Source organism: Nomascus leucogenys, chromosome 2 (assembly GCF_006542625.1).
Source record: "Nomascus leucogenys isolate Asia chromosome 2, Asia_NLE_v1, whole genome shotgun sequence".
Classification (NCBI taxonomy): domain Eukaryota; kingdom Metazoa; phylum Chordata; class Mammalia; order Primates; family Hylobatidae; genus Nomascus; species Nomascus leucogenys.
Genome location: NC_044382.1, coordinates 63,501,530 through 63,528,858, shown reverse-complemented (window position 1 = coordinate 63,528,858; position 27,329 = coordinate 63,501,530). Strand labels below are relative to the sequence as shown.

Below are 27,329 nucleotides of genomic sequence, written 5' to 3'. Positions count from 1 at the left end.
TTCTCATGCTGCTGTGAAGAAATACCTGAGACCAGGTCATTTATAAAGAAATAAGGCTTAATTGACTCACAGTTCCGCATGGCTGGGGAGGCCTCAGGAAACTTACAATTATGGTGGAAGGCACATGTTCACAGGGCAGCAGGACAGAGAATGAGTGCAAGCAGGGGAAATGCCAGACGCTTATAAAACCACCAGATCTCATGATACTTACTATCATGAGAACAGCATGCCAGAAACTGCCCCCCATGATCTGGTTACCTCCACCTGGTCTCACCCTTGATATGTGGAGATTATGGGGATTATAATTCAAGGTGAGATCTGGGTGGGGACACAGCCAAACCATATCAAGTGCTATCTATGAATTAGGAGGCAGGCCCTCATCAGACACTGAATCTCCGGGTGCTTTAATCTAAGGCTTCCCAGCCTCTAGAACTGTGAGAAAAAAATTTCTGTTGTGTATAAGCCATCCAGTCTACGGATGAGTCTGACTCCACTTGTCCCTACTCACCATCTTCCAGCCACACACCCCTTCTTTCTAGTCTCCAAACACTAAGCTGGCTTCCCCTGGAGACTTCACTCTTGTTCCCTCTGCCTGGAATTCTTTGAAGCCAGAATTTGGCAAGCCCCATCCTTTCTCATCCTTCTTTATTCAGCTCAAGATGTCACCATCTCAGAAAGGCCTCCCTTCAACATCCAAGCATTCTCTCTCCCATCACCCTGTTTTCCCTTCATAGCTCTTCTTGCAAACTGCAGTTATTTATTAGATTTTTGTTTCCCCTGCCAACCTGGGAACTCAATGAGGGCAGCGATCTTGTCTGACGTGGTCGCCACTGTGTTGCCAGTTCCTAGACTAGGGCCTGGCCCTTGGATGGCGCTCAGGAAGGAGTAAGAAATTCCTTTAACTTAGGGAATTCTGGAATCGCTTTCTCCCGGCAGAGCTGACTCTAACCAAGTGGGAAAGGCGAGGTCCGTAGCTGCCTGTGGCCCAGGGGTGACGGTTTGGCCCAAGGCCCCACCTCCGCCACGCCCCCGGCCCCGCCCCTGTTCTTGTCCTCCCCCACGGGTCTCCATAAAGTTCATTTGGCGGCTCACCGCGCGAGGGCTCCTGGGAACGGCCAGCCTTGGCCAATCAGGAAGCGGGGGAGAGCGGCGCGAGAAGCGGCGGTCGCGTCCTCAAGCCGGCTCCTGAGCGGCGGAGACGGCTGTAGTACAAGGTAAGGATGTGTCTGGTCGCGTCCATGCGACCCTGGGCATGTCCTTGAACCCAGGACCCCGTGACTGGGTGGAGCGCCGTCCCTACGCTCGGAACCCCGCCGCTCACACTTCCCGTTCTCCTCATGGCAGCCGGACACGCCTGACGCCGGCGACACAACGCCTTGTCGAGCTGCCCCCGAGGCTTAGAGTCGGGCTGCACCCCTGAGGGTGCCTTTCATTCGCCCACTTTCTGAATGCAGAACCTAGGCCTCCCGACTCCCCCTTCCCCACTGTGGTGCCCTCGCGCCACGCCCCTGCCCTCACCTCCACCTCGTGCCTCGCGAGCCCACCCTGCCTAAGCCTGCGCCACAACGCCCTGCCTGCTTACCTTCCTGACAGTGCCCTGCCTGCTCGCCTACCCCTCGTGGACACACCCTGTAGGGAGGCGTTGCCCTGCGAGGGAATGGGTCTTTGGGGCGAGGGGAACTTCTCCCAACCCTTGGCTTACCTTTTGTACATCCAGGAGGATGCTAGTGATTGGAACCCAGGGGTGGCCCACCCTTCTCTGTGCTTACTCCATCCCGTCCTCTGCAGAGGCGATGCCTAAGTTCGCAGGGTTTCTTTTGAAAAAATTATGGGGCCGGCCCCATGGGTCCTTGGTGAAAGTACGAAAGACCCGTTGACAGAGCCTCTGGTCTGGATTTGCCCTTCTGCTAGACGGTGGGAAGGAGGTTTTATTTATTTTTTATTTTGACCGAGTTGTCTTTCAGCAAAAGCGAGGGTCACCTTTTTGTATTCTTTCCGGGGGATGTGGGAGGGTATCCTCGGTCATCCTAGCTTTTCTTCTTTATTTTTTTTCTTTAAATTCTCCTTCGTGCATTTGTGTTTGCAATATTTTTATTTTCATTGATGGTGATCTCATAGCATTAAATACCTATATATCAGAGGCTAACAGATTCCATATTTATATCTCCATCGCAGGCCTCACCCCTGACCTTTATCCAGCCACCCACTTAATATCTCCACTGAGATGGGTTATAGGCAACTCAAATTAAACATGCCAAGAGAGGGCTAGCAAGCTCCCCTTCATTACTCTCCCCAAACTGCTCCTGTTGCCTTTTTTTCTCATCTCAATAATAGGAAAGACCCTGGCTAATAACCTTTGAGCCATTGTTGACTGCTGTCTTTCTTTTTCTTTTCTTTTCCTTTTTTTTTTTTCTTTTGAGACTGTCTCCTTCGGTCGCTCAGGCTGGAGTGTAGTGGTGCGATCTCGTGTCATCGTGTGACTGCAACCTCTGCCTCCCAGGCTCAAGCGATTCTCCTACCTAGGCCTCCCAAGTAGCTGGGATTACAGGCGTGTGCCACCTCACCTGGCTAATTTTTGTATTTTTAGTAGAGACGGGATTTCACCATGTTGGCCAGGCTGGTCTTGAACTCCTGGCCTCAAGTGATCCGCCCATTTCGGCCTCCCACGAAAGTGTTGGAATTACAGGTGTGGGCCACTCCCATGAAAGTGTTGGAATTACAGGTGAAAAACACCCAGCCCTCTGTTTTTCACACCACAAGTGATACTTGCCACCCTGGGTCAGGTCACCACCTCTGGTTTGGATTATTGAAATAGTTTCCCATTTGGTCTTCCTGCTTCTGTCCTGGCCCCTGTTTTTCGCACAGCAGTTAGAGGGATCTTTTTAAAACACAGGCTGTCAGATCGTATCATTTCTTTACTTAAAAAAAAATCCCTCCAGTGGGTCCCCATCTCATTAATAATGATAGACAAACCCCTTTACAGTGAGCTATAAGGCTCTATGTAATCTGACCCACTGTTACTTTCCCAGTCTCATTTTCTGCTCCCTCCCTTTCCAAACATCAGACATGCTTTAGCGTCAGGGCCTTTGTGCTTGCAAGTTAATATCCATGTAGTTTGCACTCACTTCTTCCAGGTCTTTACTAGGGAGGCGCCTAGTGAGGCTTTCCCCATTTCCCGCCTCCCTTCATTGCTTTAGTTGTTCTTAGCACTTATATTTCACGTATTTTTCTTGTGTATTGTTGTCTTCCCCCTGTAGAATGTGAGGGGATTTTTATCTGTTTTGTTCACTGATGTGTTCCTAGCACCTAGGTCGGCACACAGTAGGTGCTCAAAAAATATGAACTAGATGAATGTTACTGGCACTCTTGCAGGCATGGGGATGCGGTGGTGAATGAGACAGGCCTGCCCTCATTGAACTGATAAGCCTATGGAGGGTACCACTAGCAATAAAAGCACAGATAGGAAGTGTGATGTCAGGGCTGTTTCTTAAAGGAGGACAGGGATATTTGAATAGAGACCTACTTGAAATGAATGAGCAGGTCATGAGACTATCTGAGAGCATTGCTGGTAGGGGGTAGAGCAGGTACAAAGACACTGCAGTGTGAGCAGCTGGAGATATGGTGAGCCTGAGGGTCTGAACCAGCTTCTTGATGGACTGATGTAGAAAATAAGGTTGACGGAAAGATGGATGTGCCAAGGAGGGGGACAGGTTGGAGCAAAGATCCGAAGGTGAGAGGGCCCACTCCTCATGAAAAAGTTTATTTAAAGAATATGGAGTTAGAGGGAAGATCTTTCACAAGGTGTGTTCAGGGAACAGGTCACTTTAATTCAACAAATATGTACCTGATCCTATTATGTGCCAGACTTAATGCTGAGGACTCGGAGTTGAGCATCTGTGGACCTTACCCTATAGGAAATTTGCCACTAGAGAGGGAGACATATGTGTGATGAAATAATCACAACTGCTGCACTAGGGAAGAACAGTATAGAAGATTCAGAGTAGTGTGGGAGGGGTTGGCATAGGTGGGACTTTCCCAGCTGGCTGCAGCGTACATAGGAGTTCCCCATGTGACAAGATAGGGGTGGGAATGTGTTATAGAGAGTGTGTACTTAGCATGTAAGGGATTATGAAGGGAGTAAACAGGCACCTCAAATAATAGAGAATTGCTAAGGTATACAATTGGGGGAAGGCAGCGAGAGATGAGGATAGTAAGGGTGGCAGTGTCTGTTCTATGGAGAGCACCCTTTATAGCTCTGTCAAAACATGAGCATCTTATTCTGTAGGGGACGGAAGGTGTCCCTGATGGACTTAAGGCAGGAAAGCATTTCAGAAAGACCTCCCTGACCATGGGGAGGTTGATTGGAGGAACAAGAAGCCTTAGTCAGTGTGCAAGTCAGAGAAGGGGCAAGAGATGAGGGTATGACTTTGCAAAAGGTTTGAGAAGTAGATCTTGAGATTGGCTGAGTGTTGAGGAGGTGAAGGGGGACGCTAGGGTGACTTGAAAGGTGGTTTCTGGCTTATTTGACTGTGTGCTAATTGTTTTACCAAAAGAGACTGGGAACCCATGAGAAGGAAGCATTGGTGGTGGCAGTGGCTAAGGAGAGAGAAGTGATGAATCTGATTTGGGACATGTGTAGTTTGAGGCACCCGTGAGTCATCCAGGTGTAGGTATTAGGTGGACAGTTGGAAATACTGGCTTGGGAAAAGAGTTGGGCTGGACATAGAGATATGAGAATCCCCTTTGTTTTGATAGATTAGAGTCCTCCTAGCTCACTTATTTGCCTTATATTAATGTCTGTTAATACCTACATCTCTTCTCCCCTAAATAACATAAAGTTTGAAATATTTTGTAGCTTTATACTTTTTTATATCTTCAACAGTGTCCTCAAACAGCTAGATCCCCCATACACAGTTGCTAACAGCCAGAAGAAACTTCCTCAAACCTTGCTGAAAATTCCTACATTGATCTATAAGGTATACCAAAGTTATAGTCTTCCTTCTTTCATTCACTTAACACATATTTATTGAGCATTAGGTGCTGTTGTTCAGTGCACTAGGAATGGGGCTGTGGACAGACCAGACAAGGTTCCCAGACTCAAGGAGCCTGTTAGGAGACAGACAATAAATGAACAAACAGGTAGACATGTGATGCCAGAAATTGATAACATACTACCAACGAGGTAAAACAGAAATGTAGTAGAGTGGACGGTGGGGCTGCTTTAGCTGGGGTGTGCTGAGAAGCTTCTTTAAAAAGGAAACCTTTGAGCAGAGATTTGAAAGAATTAAGGAGGTTAGCCAGGTAGGTATTTTGGAGGAGAATATTCCTGCAGATGCAGAGGAAACAGTAACTGAAAGCCCAAGTCAGCAGTATATTTAGCATATTTGAAGAAGAGCGGAAGGCCGTAGGACCAAAGCACATAATCCTGGGGAAGAATGGTAACAGAAGGAGTTGGGTCGGGGACAGTCATGTAGGCCTCACAGCACAGGGTGAGGACTTTGGATCTCAGCCTGTGAGTGATGGGGGCTATTGAAGGTTTGAGCCCCTTCAGAGGATCCTTCCCAGTGTGGTATGGAGAACAGACTGGGAAGTGGGAGGGGACAAAGTAAGAACAGGGAGACAGGAGGCTACTATATCACCCAGATGTGACACATGAGAGTGGCTTGCACCAGCATGATAGTGGTAGAAGAGACAAAAAGTGGGTCTGACTCATGTATATATGAATAAATGTAGTGTAGAAATGAATTGCTAATGTAGGATGTAAGAGGAGAAAAGAAGTTAAGGACAATGCCACGGTTTTAGGCCTGAGCAGCTTCTAGCATGAAGATACTATTTACTGAAATGAGGAAGATGGGGAAGGTCCAAGTCCTTGTTAGATGCTAGAATATGGCCTTCCTCTTCCTAACCCCTCCCATTCCATACACCCTACTGTCTGCGCCCATCTCTATCTTTCTGACATGGCTGTTGCCCCTGCTGAAAAACCTGTGTACCAGTTGGTCCCTTTGGACACCACAGACAGGTCAGCTGTGAGGATGACATTAGATTATACAAATAAAGCCCATAGTGGGGACTCATACACAGACAGAGCTCAGGAGATGATGTCGGGCAAATAAATGAATGGAATAAAAGGAATTTAGATGAGGGAAAATTTCTGTAGGTAATGAGCATTGAGGAAGACCATTTGGTAGGTAGGACTTGAGTTGGTGGTAATAATGATAGCTAATGTTTATTGAGTGGTTACTTTGTGACAGGTGAGGGAGATACAGTTATTTTTCCATTTCACAGATGAGGCCCAGAGAGAGTAAGTAATTTGCCCAAAGTCATCGAGCTAAAGAGTGAAGGAGCTGGCTGGAGCTCAGGGCTGCAGTGGAAGGTTGGGTAGGTGTTTCTTTTTGGGAAAAATGGCATAGAGCAGGACATGTGCAAGGATAGTCAGGGACCAAGTAAATCAGGTGACTGGTACACAAGGTTTATTCTGGGAGGTAGAAAGTTAAAAGCAGTGTCTCACCCGGATGCCTGTGAGTGGGAGCCAGTGAGGTTTTTTGAGCAGGGGCAACAGCTGTGTCAGAAAGAGAGGTGGGGTCGGGCGTGGTGGCCCTCGCCTGTATTCCTAGCACTTTGGGAAGCCAAGGCGAGCCGATCACTTGAGGTCAGGAGTTCGAGACCAGCCTGGCAAACATGGTGAAACCCCAAAAATTAGCTGGGCATGGTGGTGCATGCCTGTTATCCCAGTTACTCGGGAGGCTGCGGCAGGAGAATCGCTTGAACCTGGGAGGTGGAGGTTGCAGTGAGCTGAGATCATGCTATTGCACTCCAGCCTGGGCAACAAAGCGAGATTCCATCTCAAAAATAAATAAATAATCTGTTTCAGTAATGAGAGTTTGGAGAGTGAGGAATATCATGTTATCTGAGTCTGTAGTATTTCATTTCCTGAGTTTTAGTTAGAGAGTAGCAATAGTTTGGATAATGAGGAATACCTGCCTGCTTGCTATGGAAAAATGTATCTACATGTGTTTGGTTTCTGAGTCTGAGAGTGGAGGGACACCTGTAAATAAACAATCTGAGGGCACACAGAGATGCAAAGGATCAGGGTGAGTTAGAACCTGGGAGACAGAAGCCGGGGCAGAGGCGAAGGAGGAGTTGGGGGTGGATAACTGCATTTGGAGACATGGTGGGTGTGACAGTTATGTGCTTGAGAGGAGATGCACCAGTGGTGCCTGGAAACTCACGGTTGGAGTTTGAGCGCACGGGGGCGGGTGTGGATTTGACAGTCATTGCCATTGAGGCTTCAAGGGCAGTGGTGAGACACACACTCTGAAGTAGGGAATTTAGAGCAATATTAAAATTAACAAGTTATTAAAAATTATGTAAGATCACATATACTCATGGAAAAGAATTTGCCCTGACAAGGGAATCAAATGAAAAGTAGAAAAGTCTCCCAACTCTCACCTTGGTAATGCTAGGTTGTTTCTTGCTAAGTTAGTGTTTTGTTTCTTGCTATTCCTTCTAAAAAACTGTGAGTCAACCTTAAGTATACAGCTTAGGGAATTTTTACCCATTTATTCACTTATGTGACCACTGTCCATATTGAAATATAAAGCATTTCTGGTACTTTGGTCAGCTCAGATCACCATAATACAATACCAAAATATCTGTTGTTCTGGCTTAAACAGAAATTTATTTCCTCACAGTTTTGGAGGCTGGAAGTCCGAGATCAGGATGCCAGCATAATTGAGTTCTGGTGAGGGCCCTCTTCCTAGCTGCTCAGTGTGTAGTCAAGACCTTTCTTTGATGTGTATGTGTGGGGAGAGGTAGGTGGAGGAAAGCAAGCTTTCTGGTGTGTCTAAGGGCACTTATCCCATCCTGAAGACCCCAACCACGTCACCTCATCTGGGTCTAATTACTTCTCAAAGACCCCATCTCCAAATAGCATCACATTGTGGGGTAGGGCTTCAACATAGGAAATCTGAGAGAACACAGTTCAGTCCTTAGTACCCGAAAAGCTCTGCTGTGCTTTCTCCCAATCAGCACTCCCCCTACACTCCCAAGGATAACCAGTATTCTGATCTCTAGTGCCATAGATTCGTTTTTCCTGTTTTTAAGATCCGTATAAATGGAGTCATACAGTGCTTGCTTTTTTTTTTTTTCTTTTTGTATCTGGCTTCTTCAGCTCACTGTGATGTCTGCGAAATTCATCCATGTTCTGTGTAGTCTGTAATTTCTTTTCCATTGCTGTGTGGTATACCAAGGTATGAATATACTGCCATAAAAAGCCCAAGTGGGATAATTCTGTACATGCAGTGGTTTTAAAATTATTATGGTAGGGACCCAGACTTTTGTTAGAATCTGCACACCTTCTGCCTCCCAAGTTGTGACAACCAAAAATGTCTCTAGCTATTGCTGAATGTCCCCTGTGTGGCAAAGTTGAGTAGCATTGGTTTAGAGAGAAGAGCCAAAGCGACAGGGCTTTTGGGGCCAACTTGGTGATCTGCCCCTGTTTATGCTAGTTGTAAGACAGAACTAGTATAATTCCTAAGGTTCTCTATAGAGATAATTTCCATCACCACTAAAATGGGGCTGTTTCCCAGGAAGCATCAAGTAAGTTTAAAGACCGAGTTAAAACATCTCACATTTGTAAATTCTTTAAGGTGAGCAGGCCCCTCATCAAGAGAGGATCCAGCCCCAGGGACAGAGGGCTGGCGTGGGATGGAGCCAAGCTGTAGTCCACAGCACTTTCTTCCCAGCTGGGCCTTCTGCTGGACAGCCAAGAGTTTATCAGGAAGTTACTTATGTGGGTAATTTATTTTTCTTTGTGATGCCAGGTTATTACTTCTCTTTGCTCATTGAAGAGGAAATAATACAAGTGATATTTTATGTATCAGGAAAGCTGATACTACGCATTCCTTATTGCAAACATTGAGTCATTGAGGGCAGTACTGCTACTAAATCACCCAAGTCTTTTTCTTCTGTCTAGGTTAATTTATTTTAGGTCTTTGTTTTCTCCAGAACTCTACCTTCTGAATAATGATAAAGTCTAACTCTTTTACTTAGTCTCACAGGGCTATAAAGAACTTTCCAACAGTTTTCTTTTTATCCTCTCCTCTCTTTTCCAGAGGCGTCTGAAACAATGATGTCTGTCAAGATTTAATTTTCTTTTGGGTTGTTGTTGTAATTGACAGCTGACAGATAATAGTAAAAAGTGGAATGATATTGTCATCTAGCTAGTTTATGTATTCAAAAGAGAGGAGAACAGAATCAGTATTTTAAACTTTTGATACCTTGAGCGGAGGTTTTTCTCATCAATCTTGGATGAGAAAGAAGGAATCATTCACAAGAATGTTGAACACCATTCTTATGTTTTACTCCTGTCATAGTCTGATTAATAAGGTTTGAGGGCAAAGTTTCTGCTTAAAATTAAATGCTAAATTTCTTTTGAATCACACCTTCATTATGGAAATCTGGATTTATAATAAAAAGCATATTTGGTAGTGGGCAATACAACATACATTTAAACATTTTAATTGTCTTCCAGAAGTTCTTACTTAATGATATAAAGTTGTGATTAAATAAGTTATAATTTGGGATTAAATATTTACCAAAAGATATTTTGAAGCAGAGATGTTTATAATTAAATGATAAAATGTTGCCAAATTGGCAACTTGGGAGAAAAGCTAAAATAGCATTTTACAATGATATAAATCAGCAGAGTTTATAAGATACTTTTATGTATCAACAACTCCTTGAAGTAGGTAGGAATTACCATTTTTAATTGATGAGGAAATTGAGACAGAAATTGGGGTTTTATCTCAGAGGTAAATCAGTTTATCTGCTAGTAAATGAACAGTCTGGATTGGAACCAGGTGTTTGGGTTCATGGTGTAATCTTCTCACCCATTCTGTCTAAAATATGTTTTTATTTTCCATTTCTTTTACTGTTATTAAAAACAGTACTGTTTACTGTTATCTTACTGTTATTTAAAATATTTAAAATAATCAAAAATAATTATTTAAAATAATCAAAAAAGGAAGAACATTGTCAGTTGTACATTTGGAAGAAAGGATATAAATAGCAACATCTGTTACTTTCTCTGATGTATATAAAATCTCCTCCTTTGACAACATCAAAAAAAAATAGCAGTGCTAACAACTGTCTTTTTTAGGTTGCATGATCTTTGAAGTTGAAAGAGACAATATTTGGGTATGTCACTACATACATTTTACTAAATTAGAATTCCTCAGTCAGTATTGTTTGATTATATTGAAATTCTGCAGGAAAATAGCTGGTGTCATCTCCCCATGCAAGTCAGTGAATGGAGAGAGATTTCATTAACATGGAAGAAAAGACAGATGGCTTTGTCTTTATTCTTTCATCTTTTTCTCAGCCCTTTGTATTTCTTGCATAACTGGGCTGTTTGGATTGTGGGTGATAAGGAAAAGGGAAAATTCACATGAGTTTAGTATGTTGCATTATACTAAGAGCCGTGGATTCCCTTTAGCATCCTGTGCATTAGGTCAATGGGACAGGCATCATCATTTACAAAACAGATTTCTTCCCCAAATATGCTGTCCAAATGAACAGTTTAAAGAGGAAACGAGATGGCAACACACCTATTGTGTCACTCATTTTATCTTTTTAACAATGTTTTCACACTGGGGCCTAGTTAGGGTAGCTTATCAAGTCTAGCTTAAATACCTTAGGCCCAAGGGTTGGCAAACTATGGCCTATGTGCCAGATAAACTAAGAAGGGTTTTTACATCTTTGGATCCTCTGGGGAAAAAAAACCCAGAGAAAAATATTTTATAACCATGTGAAAATTATATGAAACTCAAATTTTAGTGTTCATGATTAATGTTTTATTAAAGTTTTATTAATGTTTTGTTAAAGCCACGCCTGTTGGTTTACATATTATCTATGCCTGCTTTCAAGCTACAACAGCACAGTTGAGTAGTTCCTACAGAGCCTGGCCCACAAAGCCCAAACTATTCACTACCTGTCCTTTTACAGAAGAAGTTTGCTCACTCTTGCCGTAGGAGACTAGAAACTGGGCAAGCGTTTGGCAGATATGTCTAGGATGGATGGCTCTGAGGCTCTTTTATAGCTTCCTTTGTTTCATTTTCCTTTTCCCTTTGTAGCTTTAGTGCTTTAATTTTCTGGAGTATATCCTGGGAGTAACATAGGCTTAAGTCTAGAGAACTAGTAAGTAACAGCTATTTCTGGGATGACTCAGTGATTCCCCAGCTTGAGAGTCCATAAGCCCTGAATAAAGGACGAGAGGTATTCTACTCGTGGCTGATGCTTTAAAAATAAAAGAAACCAATGAACTAATAATATCAGAAAACAGAGATGTGGGATTTTAATACAATGAGCATGAATACTATAACATTAAGATTCAGACCATCTACAAAATCCTGAAGGGGCCACTCTTTGAGAATACTGATTTACAATGGTTTAGAAGTGCTTAGCTGTTTGAATATTTAAGTATCTACTCTTTCTGGCTCGATTAAATATTTAACATAGTTGTTATATTCGGAATGTGGAAATGATTTTATTTTTCGTAAGACATGTTAATAGTAAATGAACTGAAATTATTTTGTGCTTTTTTGCTCTGCCTTTATATTTAGTTCATTTCACCTTACATGCAGTTTGGGAATTTTTTTCCACCTCATTTATGAATGTTGATATGTCCTAAAGGGACATGTGTTTTAGACACTAAATGACAGGTGAACGCAGACCAGCATGAGGAAGTAGAAGTTTGGCCAGCCCTTTGTTTAGCCCTAGGTAGGAGCTCTCTCTTTCAAACTGTGGGTTTTACTTTTTTCATTTAGTTAATTTGCTCAGCATCCTCTAGGTGTGGTGAAGAGATCTACATTATGGGACCTTCCCACTGAGAACATTCCTGATTTTTAGCATAGTGGGGTATCCTACTGCAGCTTCTGAAAAAAAGTGGGTCATTGTCCTTTGTTTGCTTGGCAGCAGCAGTGGGGCGGGGAGCTTTTTATTGAAGTATGATGCACAAATCATGAGTCAAGATTGACTAATTTTCTGAAAAGTGAGCATACTATCAACCAACGGTTAGATCAAAAAACTGAAAATTGCCAGCCCCCTTAAAGCCTTCCTCATCCTTCCCCTTTTGTTCTTCCTCCCACAAGTGTAACCAATCCTGCCTTCTAACAGCAGTGATAAGTTTGCCATTCATTTTAAGGTTCTCAGTTGCCCAGGTTGTTGAGGAGTTTCTATGAAGGCTCAGTAGCACTTCTGCCAAGTCCTACTTATAGGGAGAGTAATTTGTTGCCCAAGGCCCTGATACTTTGCGATACTGTCTGAAGTGCCTGCCAGTGTTGCCTTGCCAAAAGATTCCCAATCACGCTCAAGGGCTTGGTCACTGCTGTCATACAGGAGCCCTAGTGCTGTTCCGCAGTCCCTGCTGACCTTTTCCTGTCCAGCCCCAATTGTGCTGCATTGACTGCTCCGGGTCCTGCTTCCGTGGTTTCTTAGTGTTGCTTCTTCCTGTGCCTCTCCTCCATAGTTCCCCAAGGATGCAGCTGGTGTCCAGGCTACATGGCCAGATTTTCCCAACACAAGGCTTGGACTTCAGTTTTTTTCCCCCATAGATCATTTTCATTGTCTCTACTGGACAAAGCTTACTGAGGTTATTTTCATGATTAGTTTTTAGTCTCTTGGGTCAAAGTTGATTTAGTGGTTTAATCTCTATATTTTGTGGCTAAATTGATATTTATTCTGTGGTGGGGATAAAAATTATCCTAAATTTATGAAATTAGCCATAAATTGAAGCATTTTAGTGCAGTGGGATGATTAATACATCAAAGTATAGATTTAGTTGCACAATGATGGTAACAAAAAATGTATAAATTTGGAAACTTTAATAAAACTTTTTTGTATAATTAATTTCTACTGGTTGAGTAATAATGCAGGACAGATCCAGTTTTTCCCAAATATAGTATTTCATACATATCTCTCTTCTTCTGTGTAGATGTGGAACAAGCTTATTCTCTTTTTACTCCTACCCTGAAGTTATGTAGCAAAATTCTTTCTATATATATCTGTTTCTTTTGGTTTGTAATTCTGTTCACCTGGTTTTTGGTCTTGGTATTTAGAGGGAAAGCACTAGTCTGGACCAAGTGTGATATGAATTCATGCCATTTAGACTGTCACTGCCTTATGCTGTGCTGCCTCAGAAATGTTAAGTATCAGTTGGTAATCTGATACCAACTGGAAGGGAATGTTTTTGTTCAGATCTCTGCTAGCTAGTGGGTGCCCATTTGGCAAGGGAGTGCAGGAAGCCTTTGAGAAGGACAGACTCTCACCAACGGAAGAAAAAACCCCTCCTATTCATTCAAAAAATGAGTACCTGCTATGTGCCAGGCACTGTTTTAGAAGCTTGGGGTACGTCAGTGAACAACACTGTGCTTGTGTAGCTTATATTCTTGCAGAGGTGACAGACAGTAAAGGAGATGGGGGATTGCTGGGGGTGGCTTGTTTTTTTAAATAGCTTTCTAGGTTGGCCTCAAAGGCAGGGTGACAGGTGAGCCGAAACAGATAGGGAGTCAGCCTTGAGTGTTTCTGGGGGAGGAGCATTCCAGTAGAGGAAACGCGGAGTGCAAAGGCTGTAAGGCAGGAAGGAATGTGCCTGATCCATTGAGGACCAGCAAAGAGGCCCCAGAGTGGCTGGCACCCATGAAAGGAGTGGAGATAGGGCTGGAGATGAGTCTGAGTGATGAGGGGAGGTGGGGCCCCTTTTGTAGGGTTTCATTCTGTACAAGAGATTTAAGCAGGAGGGATGTGATCTGATTGACTGTAAAAGGATCACTGGTTGCTGGGTTGCTATAGACTGAATAGACTGTGGGAGGCAAGGGCTGAAGCTGGGAGGTTAGGGAGGGAGACTGCTGAGAGAGTCTAGGGAGGCAGCTTGGATGTGGGGAGGTGTCTAGGTAGAGATGGCGAGGACAGGCAGATTCTGGATGTATTTTGAAGGTAGATTTGAAAGGCTTTCTTGGTTGATTGGATGTAGGATGTAAGTTATGGGGCCATCATGGGTTTTGGTCCAAGCAACTGAATAATGAAGTCTTCACACACTGAGAAGGCCAAGGGGCAGGTTTTGTGGATGAAAAGTTAGAGCCCAGTTTTGGGATATTACATTTCGGATGTTGTTCAGAGATTCAACCTTTATTTTACCATTGTCAAAAACAATTCTATATAATTAACTTAAAAAAATCTTTATTAGACCATGTTAAAGTAAATGACTGATTCTGTATTAATTACTTAAACTCAAATTCATTGCTCAAAATCTTTGGGGTGGGCTGGTCATTTGAGAAGCTGAGCATTTCCTTTGTCTGACTTAGGCATGAAATATTAGTTGTATTTCTTTCTTCCTTTATCTTTCTTTGTCTTCTTTTTTAATCATAGAAAAGTTTTGTTTCATTCAGTTCTTTATTTAGGGATTTCCAAAGTTTTCCTCATGAAAGAAAAAAGTATTTTCTTTTCCTTGACTCTGTTGGAAAAATTATTTTTATCTTAGAGTAAAAATAATGAGCGGGGGGGTGGGGTGGGGTTCCGGAGAAGGGAATGCTTTGCTTTTCTTTTCCCTTTCTGGTGAATGACCTTGGTTTCGTGTAATTAGTAGAATGTCATTGGCCTTGAACATTCCTGAGAAAACACATTTCTCTATCAGGCCGGAGTAGTTTAAAAATGCCCATCTCCTCAAAATTCTTGTGTTTCCTCCTCTCTCCCCGAGGATACTTTCCTAATTCTCCCATCTCCATTTTCTCACAATAAAGATTGCGAATTACAGCCTGATTATATTGGGTCAAAAAAATTACAATATTTGTTTAGAAACTTGAGGTTAAGAGTTATTGTGTACGTCAATTTTTGTTGAAGATTAAAGTCAGCTTGGAACTTCATAAAGAATACCAAAGTGTCTTTATGTTTACTCCAGCTGAGCTATTTTTGTTTTAACCTTGTGCCTTTGCCTTTAAAGTTAATGTCCTTTAATGCTCATTTTTAAAAGTTCTTAATGGATTTATGGCAGTAACAGTGTCCTTTTGACAATTAACCTGTGCTTCATAGCTGACATATAATTATTCGCCAACATGGCAAAACCCATCTCTACTAAAAATACAAAAAAGCCGGTAGTGTCACCCCGACTGGGTGTGGTGGTGCACGCCTGTAATCCCAGCTACTTGGGAGGCTGAGGCATGAGAATTGCTTGAATCTGGGAGGCGGAAGTTGCCGTGAGTCAAGATCGTACCACTGCACTACAGCCTGGCTGACAGAGCAAGACTCTGTCTCCCAAAAAAAGGAAAAAAAAAGTATAACAAGAGCTATTGTACAAGTAATTTTTTAATGGAAGGTTTTCTTCTTAACCTTTTAGCAATGTAAAATTTTTTTTTTTTTTTCAAGACAGAGTCTCACTCTATTGCCCAGGCTGGAATGCAGTGGTGTGATCTTGGCTCACTGCAATCTTCCCCCGCCCTGGGTTCAAGTGATTCTCCTGCCTCAGCTTCCCGAGTAGCTGGGATTATAGGTGTGTGTCACCACGCCCAGCTAATTTTTGTATTTATAGTAGAGATAGAGGTTTCACCACGTTGGCCAGGCTAGTCTGGAACTCCTGACCTCAGGCGATCTGCCCGCCTCGGCCTCCCAGAGTGCTGGGATTACAGGCGTGAGCCACCGTGCCCAATTTTCTTACCATGGTGCTACTTTTTATCTTCTGTTGATTTAATTAGTGGTAGGAGTTAAAAACATTCTCTTGGTCAAGAACCTTATATAAGAATAGTGCAGTATATATTCTGTACTATTGGCATTTCTAAAAGTAGCAGGTACAGTAACAAATCTAATGTCCTGAATGTCATATATAACAAGCAGGCACAGATCTGTGCTCTCAGTAACCTTGTAAGATAAAGAATGTGTGAATGGAGACCTGGACATGAGTATTTAAAAAAAAGAAAAAAAGAAGAATTTCTTCTATGTTAGTGAAGGAGCCGGTGTGTTAGAGTAACAGTAGGGGAGAGAGGGAGAGTTAGTGGTGGTTAGTCTGAAGAATGCCTATGTTTTCCTGGTCTTGGTTCAGCCAAATCACAGTAGAGAGTATTCTGGGCATGTAACTCAGCTTCTGTGGATTGGAATTTGTTCTTCTTTCTTTGTTCCTCACAGAGTGGTTGTGAGGATCATTTGAGATAAGGTCTTATAAATTGCCTGGTGCTTTTGGGGTGCTTAGAAAAACACATTCCTTAGTGTTTTTCTAAGATGGGTGGAGAATAAGAGGTGCAGGTTGACTGTTCTTTAAGCCTCCTAGAGGTTGCCACAGTGGTTTCCATTTCCTTATCTGCTTTGAGTCTGTGGAAGGAGGCAGGAATTCTGGTCTGTGACTTGATATCTGTGCATTTGTTCTGATGGCAGGAATCAATCTCGGGGCTGTCAATACGCACAGAAATGATCTGTTTTTTCACAGCCTGACTCATTTTCTCTGTCAGGCCTGTTCTTGGGCTATGTTCAGGAACAAATCCTGCTTGTTGATGAGCTGTGTCCTCGTCTGTTTACAAAAAGTTCTGCTGTTTTGTTAAGCTTGTAACAGATTCAGGCAGTGTTTGAAACCTGTCTTTCCCTTGATTTAGATCTTTTCATTTTTTTCTCCCATCTAGGATCTGCATCTCCAATGGATACTGAGGGGTTTGGTGAGCTCCTTCAGCAAGCTGAACAGCTTGCTGCTGAGACTGAGGGCATCTCAGAGCTTCCCCATGTGGAACGGAACTTACAGGAGATCCAGCAGGCAGGCGAGCGTTTGCGTTCCCGTACCCTCACACGCACGTCCCAGGAGACGGCAGATGTCAAGGCGTGAGTACTGGTAGAGAGGCGGCATTAGTACTGGGTGGCTTGGGGGCAGGATCTGTTTCTTCTTTCCTGCCTTGAATTCAGATCCAATCTGTGAATGACAGCCACTAGCCAGATTATTGGGAACTCAGAAAGGTGTTGTAAACAGGGCAGCAGCCTTGGTTTGTTTCCCTGCCTCTCAGGTTTTCTAGCCTGCCTGCCTTACCAAGTTATGAGCCGATATCACAGGGAGAGATGATCACAAGGTGGGAGGGGGTGAAAGAGCTCTGTCGTGCTGAATCTGGTCACAGTAGTTCCTGCTTGGGTTCAATGACCATTGGGTCATAAATGGCTCCCGTTATGTTAATACATATGGGCCCCACAGATAAGTTTTACCTTCAAAGCCAGAGAGCACTCAGTGATGAGGACAGTTTTTAAGAGCATTTGGAAGAAATGATGAGCAGTTAGTGACGAAAAACCATCCAAGTGAGGAGTGATTCTGTCTGCTTGTTGTCAGTGACCCGGGAGGCTGCTTCTGAAAGGCTTTGGAAATACAGTGCACCCAGCTGATTGTAGAACAGGAGAGTGGGTGAGCCCCAAGAGAGTGCAGCTGGGGAAAAGTGCTGACTGACTGGGCTGGCAGCCACTGCTGCCACACAGCACCAGTTGGGCTGTTGATTCCACAAACATGTGTTTAAGGTTCACGCTGTGCCAGGTCTGGACCATCTCTGGGGCAACAACCGTGAATTAGACATGGTTCTTGCTCTCAAGGAGCTTATAATGTGGGGAGTGGGGCAGAAAAAGACTATGCTGCTTTCCTTAAGAAATTTGATTTACTGATTATTTACTGTGTGTTACAAGCTTGGCTAGACTAAGATTTTGCTTAATTTTCACAACCATCATTAGGCTACAATCTCCACATTACAGTTGAGCAACAAAGGCTCAGAGAAGGCAAGTAACTCTTCCAGATCACACAGCTGGCAAGTGGTAAAGTCAGGATTCAAACCTAGTGAGGTTGACTCCAGAGTGCATACTCCTCTGATTGTGATGGAAGGGCATGGGAGGATGGAGAGGGTGCTGCTACTTGTGCCTTTGATGGGTCTGGAAAGACACTGAGATTCTGTGCAGGAAATATGGAAAATTGTCAGTCTTCTCCTCAGTCTTTATTCCTTGAACTTGAGAAAGAACTAAGTGCTGGTGTTAACGTGGGACATTGTCTGCTCTAAGCATTTAACAGATGTCACAGGAGTATTATGTAGGAGTGGGCTACATTCCTGTTCTTGAGAGCTGAATGTTTTGGCTGCTCTGTCGAGTCAGTAAGGATGTTGTGGAAATTCTTCTGTAGGCCTCCCCAAAATGTTATTTTCTAAAATAACTAGTTGATTTTGGTTCTGTTGGCATTGGTAAAAGCAAGTCAGAGGAACCCTGGCAGGGATTTTTTACCCTGCAGCCTTGCAGCTAAATGCAGCCAACTGTTTCCCTACACTGCTTTCTCACAGCCCAACCAGCCTTTAGACACTTCTGCTAACTTGCCTTCCCTCCAGGCTCCTTACCTGCTACTCCTGGCTGCCTGCAGTTAGCCCCAGTCTTGAGCATGCAGGCTCTGTGCTGTATGCAAAGATACTGCTGGAGCGAAAGGCCCATGATGCCAGCTTAGTTGCTATAGTTATAATTTAATTGCATCAGCTTTACAGCCTATTAAGAGCAAAAAGGGAAAATGTTTTCTTGGTAACAATTATCGGTCATGCTCTCTTTCTTGTAAATTTCCATTCTTTTTCATTTCTTTCTACCTTAAATTCATTATTTTAGGGAGGAGGAAGTTGGAATGTTGAAAGAATGGGTATAGGGTGGGGCAGGTGCTTAAAAAGAAACCAAAGGGCTGATGACTGTATTTTTCCGTCTTCTTGATAGGCAGAGACATAAAGTGTGGTGTGAATATTTTAGTACATACAAGATGAGGGCAGAAGAGAGAACTGAGTAGGAAAAATTTTCTTACATGAAATAAGTTTTGAAAGAAAATTCTGTCTTTAAGATTTTAGATTGTAGATTTAAGATTGAAATGTTATGTGCCAAATTTATTTATTTGTCCAAATACACTGTGTTGAATATTTTGTTTTAGAGAATAGCTTTGATAGCTTTTTTTATGTGTGTGTTTGATCTTTTACAATTGTTAAATTTTTTCCACACATAAAGAAGAGTATGCTTAACATATATAAAAATGTAAATCGGGGTTTACAGCCCATGAGCCACATCCAGCCTTGAAGTTTTGTTGGGACACAGCCAGGCTTATTTGTATTGTCTGCTGCTTTTGTGCTACAGTATGACAGTTGAGTAGTTTTGACAGAGATCATGTGCCCTGCAAAGCCTGAAATGTTTACTATCTGCTATTTACAGAAAAAGTTTGCTGACTCCTGGTATAAATAATAAAATGAATGAATACCTATGTGCACATTGATCAACTGAAACAGAATATTGAGCTGGGTGCCGTGGCTCGTGCCTGTGACCCCAGCACTTTAGGAGGCTGAGGCAGGTGAATTGCATGAACTCAGGAGTTCAAGACCAGCCTGGACAACATGGCAAAACCCATCTACAAAAAATTAGCTGGGCATGGTGACACACACCTGTAGTCCCAGCTACTCGGGAGGCTGAGGTAGGAGGATTGCTTGAGCCCAGGAGGTTGGAGGGTGCCCATTATCAATTGCATACCCCTCTTTTCTCATCAAAGACGCCACACTAGATTTTTCCATTCAAACTCTGAAATCAGGCAAGCTAGAGGTGTATAAAGAAAACGCCAGTAGTCACTCTTTCTCCCTAACTTTGTCATCCAGCGTAACCAATGTTACTAATTTATTTTTTCACATACTTCTCCATGTTCACGCCAAGCATATATAAACATTTATTACCCCAAAGTTTTCCAGCAAATTATAACTCTCCTTGTGATAATACTATAAGCTGTTGTTTACGCTCTTACTGTTTGTCAGGCGCTGTGCCATACACTTTACACGCATTATATAATTTCTTTTTAAAATAACCCTGTGAAAGTGTTATCTGTATTTTAGACTTGAGGAAAGTCAAATAGTGAGTGGCCAAGCCAGAATTTCAAATCCAACTTAGTAAGAATTCCTCATATTTGTGAAGGGGTGGCCTGCCCCTCCACACCTGTGGGTGCTTCTCGTTAGGTGGGACAAAAGACTTGAGAAAAGGAATAAGACACAGAGACAAAATGTAGAGAAGGAAAAGCGGGGCCCAGGGGACCGGTGCTGTGCTTACAGAGGACCCACACCGGCCCCGGCCTCTGAGTTCCCTTAGTATTTATTGATAATTATCTTTACCATCAAAAAGATAAGGGAGTGACTGGACAATAGGATCATTGTAGGGAGGAAATCAGCAGTAAGACATATGAACAAAAAATCCTTGAAACATCAATAAGTTTAAAAGAAAATGCTGTGTCTTGAGATGCATATGCGAACATCTCCATAAACCTTTTAGCAGTATTGCTCCAGCAAGCCCCACCTTATTCCTAAAGGCGGTTTTCTCCTTACTCAGTAAACAAAGCACACAAAGGGTTTTACCTGGAGATGTTCCATCTCTCAGGGACGGGCAGGAGACAAATGTTTTTCTTTTTGTCTAGATTTAAGAGAATGGTGATGACCTTTAACCATAAGCAGCCTTTAGGCACTTGTTTAACAAAGCACATTCTGCACCGCCCAAAATCCTTTTAACCTTAAGTCACCACAGCACATGTCTCTTGCAAGGACAAGGTTGGGGGTAGGGTCACAGATTAACAGCATCTCAAATACAGAACTAAATGGAGTCTCTTATGTCTACTTCCTTGTATATAGCCACAGTAACAGGCTGATCTCTCTTTCTTTTCCCCACATATTTGTATGCTACTTTTCAGTTTCTGAAGGATTGTCACAGGCACTCTCCTGACTGGTCTGCAGTGCCTGAGAGGTAGGATAGGCACTTTCCCCCACATTCAACAGAGGAAGAAACTGAGGCTTAGAAAGGTGATGTATCTAATATTTTCAGTAAGTGACAGGTGAGACTTGAACCCAGGCCTCTTGACATTTTATATGCTTCCCATGTATGCAGGGAACAGTCCTTGTCCTTCTACTCCCCTGGAACTGGAAGGAGACTCCAGCTTCCATGACTTTCTGCTCATGCGGGACTGCTTGGCTTTTGGGAATTGAAACAGGTAGAAGGCAGGGAACGTTCTTAAGGATTTTTCCACCCTTACAGACTGAAAGTACAGGCTTTATTTATAAAGCCATCCCTACCCTAGATTCCCTGTCTCCTTCATCAGTCCTTTCTCTCCCTGCATATGCATCGTATAAGCCATACACTGCATAAGCCACACACTGAACAGTTTCTACAGGTGTCAACCACTTAAATGACCTTTCTTTTCTAACAATTCTAGTAGCTAATTTTTAAATTCTGAGGTTCTCAAAGTCCTGGTATACATTAAAATTATTTTGGCACTGGATACATTCTTAGGTGTCTCTGGTACAGTACAGCACCATGGGACAAAATTTAGACATAACTAGCAAAATTGATCCAGCAATTCCACTTCTAGGGTTTTGTCCCAAAGATATACTGGTAAAAAACACACACAAGAAAACCCTGTGCACAGGGATATTCATTACAGCATTATTTGTAATAGCAAAAATTGAAAACAAACAAATGTCCATCAGTAGGTGACTAGTGGAATAATTTAGTATGTCTATGTAGTAGAGTACTCTTCAGTAGTACAAAGGAATGAGAATATACAGTAATATGGAGTGATTCCAGGACATATTATTAAGTAAAAAATGCAGGGTAGAAAAAAGTGTTTAGTACTCTATCATTTGTATAAGAAAGCAGGTGAAAGACATCCCATGTTCATGGATCAGAAGACTTAATAGTAAGATATTAATACTCCCTAAATTGGTCTACAGATTCAGCACAGTCTCTATCAAAATCCCAGCTGGGATTTTTTGCAGAAAGTGACAAGTTGATTCTAAAATCCATATAGAGATACAAGAGACCTAGAATAGCCAAAACAATCTTTAAAAAGCAGAAGAAAGTTGGAAGAATCACACTTGCAATTTCAGAAATTACTACAGAGTCACAGTAATTAAGACTATGGTACTGGCATAAGGATAGACATGTAGATTGATGGAATGGAATTATTAATCCAGATAAATAAACCCATGTGTCTGTGATCAGCTGATTTTCAACAAGGGTACCTAGACCATTCATTGTGAAAAGAACAGTCTTTTTTTTTTTTTTTTTTTGGAGATGGAGTCTTGCTCTGTCGCCCAGGCTGGAGTGCAGTGGCTCAATGTCTGCTCACTGCAAGCTCCGCCTCCCGGGTTCATGCCATTCTCCTGCCTCAGCCTCCTGAATAGCTGGGACTGCAGGCGCCCGCCACCATGCCTGGCTAATTTTTTTGTATTTTTAGTAGAGACAGGGTTTCACTGTGTTAGCCAGGATGATCTCGATCTCCTGACCTCGTGATCCGCCCGCCTTAGCCTCCCAAAGTGCTGGGATTACAGGCGTGAGCCACCGTGCCCGGCCAGAACAGTCTTTTCAACAAATGATGCTAGGACAGTCATGTCAGAAGGACCCAGAAACCAAGGTGAAGAGGCTTCTACTGGCCAAAGATGAGATTATTTGATCATCAATTAGGATAATAACTGCATTGGATTGAAACATATCAAATATGTTTAAAATTTATGAGTTTATATACTGAAACAAAACTCATTGATCGCCTTTGGAGAATGCTAGAGAACCAACTCATTATTCAGGGTAATTACATAGTTGATTTTAGAGTTTCTTGGAATGGAAGTATTCCAGCTAATAAAGATGGAATTAGGATAGCACCATTTTGCAACTACAGAGGAGTAAATGGATCTAAGCAATCATCATCAAGACTGCAAATATTTCAGATAGAGATAACCAGATATTAAATACCTCTTGATGAAAAATATATAGTAATCTAGCCATAGAAATAGTGGCACCTCAATCTAATCAAACCCTTGGAACTTTGAATTTGCAGGAAATACAGAGGACAAAGGAGCATGTTGAATGATATCATGGGGATTCCATCAGTAAAATGTTTTCTGTGGGAAACTATAGCCTTGCTACTTTGAGTGTAGTCAGTGGATCAACAGCATCAGCATCAACCATGAGCTTTTTAGTAATGGAGACTTTCAGGCTCCATCCCAGACCTATTAAATCAGAATCTACATTTTTAACAAGCTTTCCAGGTGATTCATACGCACTTTTTTTTTCTACTCTGTACCTTTGTCATCACATGTACATTTAAAGCTTGAGTAACACTGCTTTACAAGATAAAATAATCCAGAATCTTCAACAAAGATTATAAGAAAAAAATGAGATGGAGGGGCAACCTATTGATGAAAAGAAATTTAAGAGGCATATTAATCATCCACAAGTAGAGACTTTATTTGGATTTCATTTAAAGAAACAGAACTTTAAAAGTTGTGAAAAAATTAGGCAATATCTTGGATATAACAAATAAGCATATTTGTTGATAGAGAAAAATAGGTAGGGATGTAGATGAAACAGGGTTGGCTACGACATGTGAATTGTTGGGGCTGGGTGATGGGTATAAGGAGGTTTACTATTTTAATTTTTTTTTTTTAATGAAGAAAAGAGGTTTAATTGATTCACATTTTCACAGGGTGTACAGGAAGCCTGGCTGGGGAAGTCTTAGGAAACTTACAATCATGGCAGAAGGTGAAGGGGAAACAGGCACATCTTCACATGGTGGGGCAGGATAGAGGGTGAAGGGGGAAGTGCTACATACTCTTAAACAACCAAATCTTATGGGAACTCACTGTCATGAGAACAGCAAAGGGGAAGTCTGCCCCTATGGTCCAGTTATCTCCCACTGGGTGCCCCCTCCAACATTGTGGATTACAGTTTGACATGAGATTTGGGTGGGGACACAGAGCCAAACCATATCATTCCACACCTAGCCCCTCCCAAATCTCATGTCCTTGTCACATTTCAAAGCACAGTCATGGCTTCCAAATAGACCCCCCAATGTCTTAACTCATTCTAGCATTAACTCAAAAGTCCAAGTCCAAAGTCTCATCTGGGACAAGGCACATCTCTTTGCCTATGAGCCTGTAAGACCAAAAACAAGTTAGTTACCTCCAAGATACAATGGGGGTACAGGCATTGGGCAAATGTTCCCATTCCAAAAGGGAGAAATTGGCCAAAACACAGGGGCTACAGACCCCATGCAAGTCCAAAACCCAGAAAGGCAGTCATTAAATTTTAAAGCTCCACAATAATTTTCTTTGACTCCATGTCTCACATCCAAGCACACTGATGCAAGGGGTAGGCTCCCAAGACCTTGGGCGTCTGTGCTCCTTTGGCTTTGCAGGGTACAGCCCCCTTGGCTGCTTTCATGGGCTAGTGTTGAGTGCCTGTGGCTTTTCTAGGCACATGGTGCAAGCCGTCAGTGGGTCTGCCATTCTGAGTTCTGGAGGATGGTGGCTTTTTTCTCACAACTCCACTAGGCAGTGCCCCAGTGGGGACTCTTTGTGGGGGCTGCAACCCCACATTTCCCCTCCACACTGCTTAGTAGATTCTTCATGAGGGCTCTGCCCCTGTAGCCGACTTCTGCCTGGATATCCAGACATTTCTCTACATTCTCTGGTAGCTATTCGGAGGCTCCCAAAATTTTGTGTTTTTAATTTTTTTCTATAATAGCTTTAAACAAGTGGAACACTACAATGGCTGTAATCAAAAAGATAGTAACAAGTGTTGGTGAGGATGTGGGAAAAATTGGAATCTTTATACATTGCTGGTGGGAATGTAAAATGGTATAGTTGCTTTGGAAAACAGTCTGGCATTTCCTCAAAAAATTAAGCATAGGGTTATATGACCCAGCAATTCCACTCATAGGTATATACCTAAGAGAAATGGAAATGTATACTCACACAAAAACTTGTGAAGGAACGTTCATGGCAACTTTTAAAAATAATAGCCAAAAGCGGAAATAATCCAAATGCCCATCCACTGATGAATGGATACATAAAATGTGGTATGTCCATGCAGTGGAATACTATTTGGCAATAAAAAGGAGTGAAGTACTAATACATGTTTCAACATGAATGAACCTTGAAAGCATTATGTTAAATGAAAGAAGCCAGTTAGAAAGACTGTATATTGTGTGATTGCATTTATGAGCAATGTCCAGAATAGGCAAATTTATAGAGACAGAAAGTAGATTAGTAGTTGCCAGGGTATGGGGGAGGTTTGGGGGGAAATGGGGAATCACCACCTATTGGTCAGGGGTTGCTTTTTGGGGTGATGAAAATATTCTAAAATTTATTATAGTGATGGTTGTACAATTTTATGAATACATAAAAATCACTGAATTGTAGGCCAGGCTGGTCGCTCACGCCTGTAATCTCAGCACTTTGGGAGGCTAAGGTGGGTGGATCACTTGAGCCTGGAGTTCAAGCCCAGCTTGGCCAACATGGAGAAACCATGTCTCTAGTAAAAATACAAAAATTAGCTGAGTGTGTTGGTGTGCACCTGTGGTCCCAGCTACTTGAGAGGCTGAGGTACAAGAATTGCTTGAACCTGGGAGCTGGAGGTTGCAGAGAGCTGAGATTGCACCACTGCACTCCATCCTGGGCAACAGAGCGAGACTCTGTCTCAAAATAAATAAGTAAATAAATAACCAAATTGTATACTTTAAATGATAAATTATAAAGCTGGGCGCAGTGGCAAGCATCCTTAGTTCCTGCTACTTGGGAGGCCAAGACAGGAGGATCTCTTGAGCCCAGGAGTTTGAGTCCAGTGTTAATCACAACTAATCACAGTCATTGGGAGGAAAGTTTGGACTAGGTTACTCCTGAAGATAGGTGATTCTAATGTGCAGCCAGGGTTGAGACCCACTCTTTTTTTTTTTTTTAATTTTAAAAAATTTTACTTTAAGTTCCAGGATACATGTGCAGAATACCCAGGTTTGTTACATAGATATACATGTGCCGTGGTGGTTTGCCACACTTATCAACCCATCATCTAGGTTTTAAGGCCTGCAAGCATTAGGTATTTGTCCTAATGCTCTCTCTCTCCTTGCCCCCCACCCCCTGACAGGCTCCGATGTGTATTATTCCCCTCCCTGTGTCCACGTGTTCTCAGTGTTCAACTCCCACTTATGAGTGAGAACATGCAGTATTTGGTTTTGTGTTCCTGTGTTAGTTTGCTGAGAATGATGGGTTCCAGCTTCATCCAGCTCCCTGCAAAGGACATGAACTCATTCTTTTTGATGGCTGCATAGTCTTCCGTGGTGTATATGTGCCACATTTTCTTTAACCAGTCTATCATTGATGGGCATTTGGGTTGGTTCCAAGTCTTTGCTGTTGTAAATAGTGCTGCAGTAAACATACATGTGCATGTGTCTTTATAGTAGATGATTTATAATCCTTTGGGTATATACTCAGTAATGGGATTGCTGGGTCAATGGTATTTCTGTTTCTAGATCCCTGAGGAATTGCTACACTGTCTTCCACAATGGTTGAATTAATTTACACTCCCACCAACAGTGTAAAAGCATTCCTATTTCTCCACAGCCTTGCCAACATCTATTGTTTCCTGACTTTTTAATAATCGCCATTCTGATTGGCATGAGATGGTATCTCATTGTGGTTTTGATTTGCATTCCTCTAATAATCAGTGATACTGAGCTTTTTTTCATATGTTTGTTGGCTGCATAAATGTCTTCTTTTGAGAAGAGAGACCCACTCTTTTAGAGCGTTAACTATTTAGGATTATTAGAGGAGAGAGGCAAGATATGGCAACCTGGAGGGAAAGCCCCGGGGATGGCATCATAGTTGACCTGGAAGAGACAAAAATCTATAGGAAGGAACCTCTGGGTAAATGTAATCTGTTGCTGTAGTATTTATTGTATTAGAACTACATATTCGAAATCCTTTCTCTTCTCCAGTAAGTCTGTTAGTTCGGGATTGAAACTTTTAGGTGTTATACCTGTAGGTGTTAGGGTTACATGTGCTGCCAAATTATCTGACTACTAAGTTACTCAAAGTGAACACAAATGTTATCAGTGAGAGTTTTCGGTACTAATTTATAATCTAAAAACAGTCTACAAATTAATGGGCTGGATGTGGTGGTTCACGCCTGTAATCCCAGCACTTTTGGAGGCTGAGGCAGGAGGATTGCTTGGCCAGGAGTTTGAGACCAGCCTGGGCAACAGAGCAAGACCCTGTCTGAAAATAAAATAAAATAAAATAAAATAAAATAAAATAAAATAAAATAAAATAAAATAGAAGAATGGAATGGAGTGGAGTGGAGTGGAGAGTGGAGAGTGGTGGAATAGAAATTGAGTTCCCCTAAGTTTCTTTTTTCCAGAGAGTGTTCTAGATATTAGTGCAACCTTTTCTTTAAAAAACAACCCTTGTTATGTTGCCCCAGGTGAGTAGAAATAAAGATGGCTATATTATTCCCATTTCTCT

The 27,329-nt window shown here is 42.4% G+C and overlaps 1 protein-coding gene across 2 annotated transcripts in view; it reads left to right on the top strand.

Moving 5' to 3' along the window:
- Positions 1–1,098: 1,098 nt before the first annotated feature.
- NUP93 (nucleoporin 93) overlaps positions 1,099–27,329 on the top strand; it is a 111,245-nt gene continuing 85,014 nt past the window's right edge. The window contains exons 1-3 of one of the 2 annotated variants that reach the window (XM_030796696.1): positions 1,176–1,214; positions 4,883–4,976; positions 16,659–16,851. In XM_030796696.1, coding sequence (XP_030652556.1) covers positions 16,673–16,851 — 179 coding nt within the window. In that variant the 5' untranslated portion in view covers positions 1,176–1,214; positions 4,883–4,976; positions 16,659–16,672. Of the gene's footprint in view, positions 1,215–4,882; positions 4,977–16,658; positions 16,852–27,329 lie in introns of both variants that reach the window. The other variant, XM_003263084.4, reaches the window with a different exon arrangement.